Below are 7,070 nucleotides of genomic sequence, written 5' to 3'. Positions count from 1 at the left end.
AAAAAAAATAGAAAAATCATTTATACTTTCTTCAGTATATCTTTAAGGTAGAAAAGTTTTTAAGAAATACTTTTGTAAGACCGATTAGAACGAACATTCTCTATAATGTAAAAGTATGATGCACCGATACTTCAATCTAGATTACGTATCCGTATCCAACACTTATCGTGTCCGATACTTTCGAATACTTTATCGATACTTATCAATGAATTATAATTGGTTTCTAAATTGATAATTAAAATAGTTTCAATTATGAATTGGTTTCTAAATTGGTCATTAAAATTAGCTGCCAGATTTTGACTATCAAAATATAAATTGGTCTCTAACATATTTTTAGTTACTAAAATTAATCATTATTTAAGAGTTTTCTTTAAATAGTACTTTTATGATGAGAATAATTTATATTTGTTATGTTGACAACTTTAGTACATATAATTTTAATTTTGATTCACACAAAAACATATATTTATTATGTTTTTAAGAATTATTGTATATTTTTTAATTTTCATATATCAGGTATCTATCAGGTATTGTATCCTATTATTTTGAAAATAAACGTATCGACGTATCAGATACGTGTCGTATTTGATACACGTATCATATCTGTACATCATAGACGTAAAATAAATATTTATAATATTTGAATTATACTTTAAACAAAATAGAACATCATTTATACTTTCTTCAAGATATCTTTAGGGTAAAGAAGTTTTTAAGAAATATTTTTTAAGACGATTATAACGAACATTCTCTAGAACGTAAAATAAATATTTATAATATTTGAATTATTCTTTAAGATCATGTATCTTTATCATCTGTTTAAACTCATCAAACATAGTGATGCCAAAAGTACTTTTATATGTCATGATCTAATGCTAAAATACAGATTGTCTTCATATATTATACTTTATTTTGTAAACACTTAATCAAAATTAATCAAAATAACCGGAGATATAATAAAGTTTTCTCTATCCGTAACACACTTGATTCATGTGATATACATGCTTCAGTGTGAGAAAAAGTATTAAAGGTACGATACTATATGAACAAGACATGATTAGATACTCTAGGGAAATTTGTATAGTTAACAATAAAGGTGTATTCTTACGCGGTTGATGACTTGAGGGAGAGAAATATTGATTTGGGTTAATTAGAAGATGATATTTATGTTATTCTTTTTTATGGATTTGGGAGTGATAGTGGGGTAGATTTAAGAGTAATTTTCGTGAAAGTTTGTAAAAGATTTAACTGATGTAATTAAAAAAAATTAAATTTAATAGATAAAAATGTAGAATGACCTGATTGTTCTTGGTGTTAAAAAAAGTATAATTAAATGAAATTTAGATAAATTGTAATTAGTTTTTCATATGTTATTTTCATAACTAAAAATATTATAAATATTTATGAATTGAAAAAATAATATTAAAATATATTTAATTTAGAAAATTTAATATTTAATTTAAAAAAAGATAAACATGGGATACAAATGTAAAGTAGAATCGGATACAAGTAACATGTATCCGAATACTTAACCATTTGTAACCGAATACAAATGTGGTAAGTGGAAAGTTAGAATCAGATATAAATGTATGCATCACGAATCTTATTCCCAGACCTCGAGCCCATGCCTATGAGTGCAGCAGCGACGTGATTTTTTTTTTTTTTACATATAATAACATGAAAATAAGAATACTGTAGTAATTTATCATATTTATCCCTTAAATCTCTTCAAAAAGAGAGAGATCGATTTATACAGTAATATCACAATTATTCGTCTTTTCATTGCTACCTTTACCCAAAAAAGAACAATTGTTTCTCTCCTTCATCGCTTTCCATTATGCTATCCATTATGCTACTACAGTATTTTTTTTTCGCATGAGAACAGGCCCTAAGGGATTATAATGCCTCTGACCCACATTTCGCAAATCCTATATTAGCATTGAACACATTAAAACCCTAGAACAGAACTTTAAGCTCTATATGCACATTTTTAAGTATGAAGACTAAAAAGGTGAGGTTTATACATATAAGTAATTAAACAATAATTTTAAATGCAAAATTTCATAATTAGGAATTGGTAGATTCTAGATATCAATATTAACACTACATAGAGAAAGTTTCTTGACATTAGCATGGATAATAAAATATGAAGTCAATTAATTATATGAAGTCAGTTTATTTAAAAAAATCTTTATTTAATTCCAACACTCAAAAGATTACAGACTGTGAGGTTACATGACTTTTTTTTTTTTCTGTTGGCTAAAATTGTAAGAAATCACGTCACCATGACTGCACAAACTAGTGAGATCGTATCAAGGTTCCTGCTGCAAGGAACAGGCTAAATACAGCTGCACTCCCTAGAGTTGTCTGTCCAATATGCCTTATCTTGAGGAATCCAGGAACCTGCAAGGTTTCAACATCAAATATAAGAAGCTAAACCACGGAAGCTACATCAACTCAGAAATACAAACAATTGCACTCCCAAGATAACCAGACAAACAGTTGAATATATGTGTAGATATATATGCCAACAGACGATAAATAGATAAATGCTTTAATTTAAATGCCTCGCGGCTGGAGCATACATATGACTGACAGGTAGTCCAAGACTGAATATTGAATATTAGATACAAATGCAAAAAAGGACTGAGGAGCCCCTAAAATAGTTAAATGGTAAGATATTTTCTAATATCATAATTGCATACACTCAACTACACCCACAACTTGAACTTGAAAATATGCACCGATATTTCAATTTGTATCATGATTCCCGTATCCGATATTTTGAGATATTTTACCGATACTTGTCAATAAAGTATCTAATACATAAACTAATAATATTTTTATGATGATAATAATTTATAAATTTTTATGTTGAAATTTTTTAATACATTTGATTTTAATTTGGATATACACAATAGTAATCATATATTTATCATGTTTCTAAGAATTTTTTGTACATTTTCAATTTGTACATTTTCAATATGCATGTATTACGTATCATATCCTATTAATTTCAAAATATGCATATGTATCTGATACGTATTGTATCTGTACATCATAGAATATACTATCCGTGTCTTTTCTTCGACATTGTAAATCAATATGAGAAACAATGACTTGTTATAAAACATTTCAAATTCTCTATAAAGATTAATTGCCCTTTTCAAATTCCCTGTCCAAACACACTATACAAATAATACTAATAGGCATAATTTTACAATGTAAGCAATTTGTTTTTTTTTTTATAAGGAAATCCCAATACAAGATGAATTTTATCTTTTAGGAAAGGTAATATCACCTTATCATCTCCACATTTTCCCTATGACAATGGGCCTCACAACACTTGCGAAGGATACCATGAGCAATGTGAGCACTACACAAGACCCACGCAAAGTACTGATCCTGAATATCTCATGGGAGTGTTTTTCTTAATGGATTGAAGGAAGAGGTCAGGGCTACATTTAAAGGTGCTGGGCAGATTCTTTACCAAAGATGATGAATTATGCTATGTGAAAAGATAATAAGAACTGGATATATAGATTGCATTTAGAAAGGGTCGCATTTAGAAGTTATCAGTCATCCAAAACATCAATATATAGATTGCGCTATAGGAAACTGGGAGAAATCAACCCAAACAGAAGGTTCGGGGATAGAATCTACAATAGCCAGAGCCAAAGTACTTTGGAAAGCCAATGAGGAGTTGAAGAAATACGTTGATGCAGAAATACAAAATGAACTCAACAAGAAAGGGCTTTACTGTAAAGGATGATAAAATATAGCTTGAATCATTTATGTCAAGAAATTACTGAAGGAAGATCTATAAGGAGTACAAGATATGGCTCTTACTTTGAGTTCAAAGAAAACATAGAGGGAGTTTTAGAGGACTTCATGTACATTAGAAATATGAAAAATAAACAATTGGTACTGAGTTTGTGCTTGCAACAGGTAGATTGAAACCACGACAAGAATAACTGATCTTGTTCAAAAGCTAGGTATTCAGAATTAAGAGCTCTCGTGTAGCAATCATGTCCAGTGAGAAGGTGCGGTGGAGTTTTAGGATGAACAAGACAAGCCTGTGGCTTTTAATAATAACTGACAATTTGTTTAAGGCAAAGAAGAAAATTATCTCCATTGAGTTTTTAAGAAAATGCACGAGAAAAAGTGAGTGGGAAAGAAGAGGCTACAGACATGGAAGGTGGTGGAATGGGAGAAGCCATCGTGATTTCCTACGATCTGGACCATGCTGAGTTTAGGGAAAACAGAGAATTTTAGACAACTTTCTGTTGATTGATAAACGAGGAAAATAGTAAAATTGGTACTGAGTTTGTGCTTACAGTATATATTTATAATACAGGAAGCCTAACTACAATCTAACGCCAGTTAAAACTGTTATTGGGGATTCGAGACATTATTTACCATCAGCTAACTGAACTACAGGTAATGAACTGGTGGTAAACTAACTCCAGTAGACTAAGAAATGATATTCTCAAATGCTAAATTTCATCTTGATTACAGAGTGAAGCTTTGGGATGGGGAAGTGTTTTAGGGACCACGGTCATTATTAGAAAAAGGTGATGGAGACACAAGTGAAGAGAAAGGAATTCAGTAAATATGTCTTCCATTTTGCCCACATTCTGATTCAGTTCTTCTACTAGAAGAAAAAAATCAAAGCTTAAGTTTTCTTTCTCCCCCTTTCTCCTGTTTATTCTTTGATCTTAAACAGTTAAATTCCTCATCAGAACTGTTCTCTTAATATGACACTTAGTTAAATAAGTTGCAAAGTCCCTAAATCAGCAGCTTCATATAACATTAATTTTACACTTAGTTAGGGTTTAAGATAAGTTAAAAAAAAAAAAAAATCAGAAACACACTTGATGTCCCAGTGAAATAGCTTTCGGCTCCAATATGATTTCTTTCATGAAAGACAAACTAACTTTTTTTCCCTCAATTCTTCATTAATTAAAACCTTACCCGTCATCAACATTGCCTTTTGAGAGGCAAATTATAAAAGAGGCAAATTGGCTTTTCCAATTCAGTCATTAGATAAATAGAGGCATCGAATCACATACCTTATACCTAATTGCATCGTAAGTCCCATAAACGGCACCTGCATGCAACGCACCAAATTTCAAAATCGACAAGATTAACCGAAGAAGAGAGTGAAAGATGTGCGGTGTTCGGCTTAGTGAAAAGGAGATAACCAAACAGAGGATGAGAGGTATAATCTCACCGACTGCGCCGCCAATAGCACCGCCCACGGCGGCTCCGGTCGCCACGCGAGTGAGGACGCTGTCTCTAGCCATTCCTTGTTTATTTTTCGCTTAACTTGTTCTTCAAATTGGATTTTTCTCTTTAATCAGAATTTGGTTTTATTAACTTTAATACTCCTTTTGATCTGAGATAAAAGAACCTGAGAAAAAACTATTTTTACTTATTTTTAACTAGGGGAAACAATCCGGCGTGTGTCCCTCTTTTTTTTTTTTTAAATTAAATGTTGAAAAACTGATTAGTTAAATTTAAATAAATCATTATTTAAAAAGGCAATCATTAAATTTAAATAAACCGTCATAAAAATGTTATCAGAAATTAAAAATGTATAAAGAAAAAGCGATTACACAAATCAATCATTTTTATATACTGATTAAAAATATACAAGTCCAAATCATCATTATTGTATTCATTATTGTATTCGTATTTTCTACCATATTATTTTATTTTAATAAAGTAAAAGTGGTACGTGTTTATATTATTTTGATTTTTAATAGGTTCGACATAGAAAAATATTGATTTGATTTCTCTATTTTTTTTTATCTCAATTCTTTGAAGCAATCAAGTAATAGTGCACTAATAATTAGAGATGTAAAAAAAAATCTGTACTATGGGTATCTGCGGATAAACTTAAAAAAATATGGTTTAAAGAATTAAATTCACCTATTTCTAAAGATGGAGAACTAAATTTGTTCAATATTTCTAAGAGGGATTAATTTCAATGTTTACTAAGAGTTGAAGGACCAAAAACATATTTAACCCAAAAATATATAATAAAAATATCAATTTGAATAAAAATATCAAATTTAATAAAAATATTCGTATAACATTTATATAAAAATTATTTTTTATTTCAATTTGGAAAGGGATAAAATCGTACAACTTTTATAAAAATTGAGACTAAATTGAGACAAAATAAAAATAGAGAGACCAAATTGAGAATGAGAGAATGACACCTAGTATAATAGTGACACATGACACTATCACTACCACATCACACTCACTACCACATGGCACGATGTCAGCTTGACACATGGCAAATTTTTAATTTTTAAAATATAATTAAAAATTTTAAAAAATAAAAATAAAAAATTCCAAGAATTGACACGTGGCACCCCTTTAATGCTCTTACTACACCACTAACAAAAAGGACTTGATTGCATTAAATCTATTTATAATACAATTCAAAGAATCACAAAAAGCAAAAAATTACACGTGTCATTTTCTTAGAATTTCTACAATTTCAGAATTCAAAACTTTTTTACCTCTTAAGGTAATTTGGACATGTGTCATCTTCTTATGAATTCTCAGGCCCTCTTTCTCACTTTCCACCACACTCACATTTTTCCTCTCTTTTCACTTTCCCTCTCTCTTCACTTTCCCTCTCAGGCCCTCTTACGCACTCTCCACTTCTCTGCGTCCTCAAACCCTAGCCACCTCTCTGCCTCCGCCTTAGTCGCTCTGTTTCGCTCTTCCTCCACAAACGCGATCCACCTCTCTACCACCTCTAACGCTCTCCACCTCTCTTCACTTTCCCTCTCTCCAACCCTACCATGTTTTACGCACTCTCCACTTCTCTGCCTCCTCAAACCCTAGCCACCTCTCTGTCGCCGCCTTAGACGCTCTCTCTTGTTCTTCCTCCACAAACGCTGTCCACCTCTCTTCCTTCTCAAATGCATTCGACATTTCTACCGTGTCAAACCATCTCCACGATTCTCTCGACTCAAACCCTCTCCACTTTTGTGCCGTATGAAACCCTCTCCATTCGAATTGCACTCTCCCTCTTTCTGCCTCCTCAA

General features: G+C 31.1%; 1 protein-coding gene across 1 annotated transcript; it reads right to left on the bottom strand.

Annotated features, from left to right (window-relative positions):
* Nucleotides 1–2,135: 2,135 nt before the first annotated feature.
* LOC114178024 (uncharacterized) lies at nt 2,136–5,388 on the bottom strand. The gene is made up of 3 exons (XM_028063701.2): nt 5,234–5,388; nt 5,073–5,110; nt 2,136–2,403 (listed from the first exon to the last, which is right to left on the bottom strand). Exons 1-3 carry the CDS (start codon nt 5,304–5,306, stop codon nt 2,299–2,301), a joined length of 216 nt encoding a protein of 71 aa, XP_027919502.1. The 5' UTR covers nt 5,307–5,388; the 3' UTR covers nt 2,136–2,298.
* Nucleotides 5,389–7,070: the final 1,682 nt, after the last annotated feature.

This window comes from Vigna unguiculata, chromosome 1 (genome assembly GCF_037176805.1).
Source record: "Vigna unguiculata cultivar grain cowpea cultivar isolate G323 ecotype 2 chromosome 1, ASM3717680v1, whole genome shotgun sequence".
Lineage (NCBI taxonomy): Eukaryota > Viridiplantae > Streptophyta > Magnoliopsida > Fabales > Fabaceae > Vigna > Vigna unguiculata.
The sequence above is the reverse complement of the archived record's forward strand: the minus strand, read 5'-3'. Positions and strand labels throughout refer to the sequence as shown.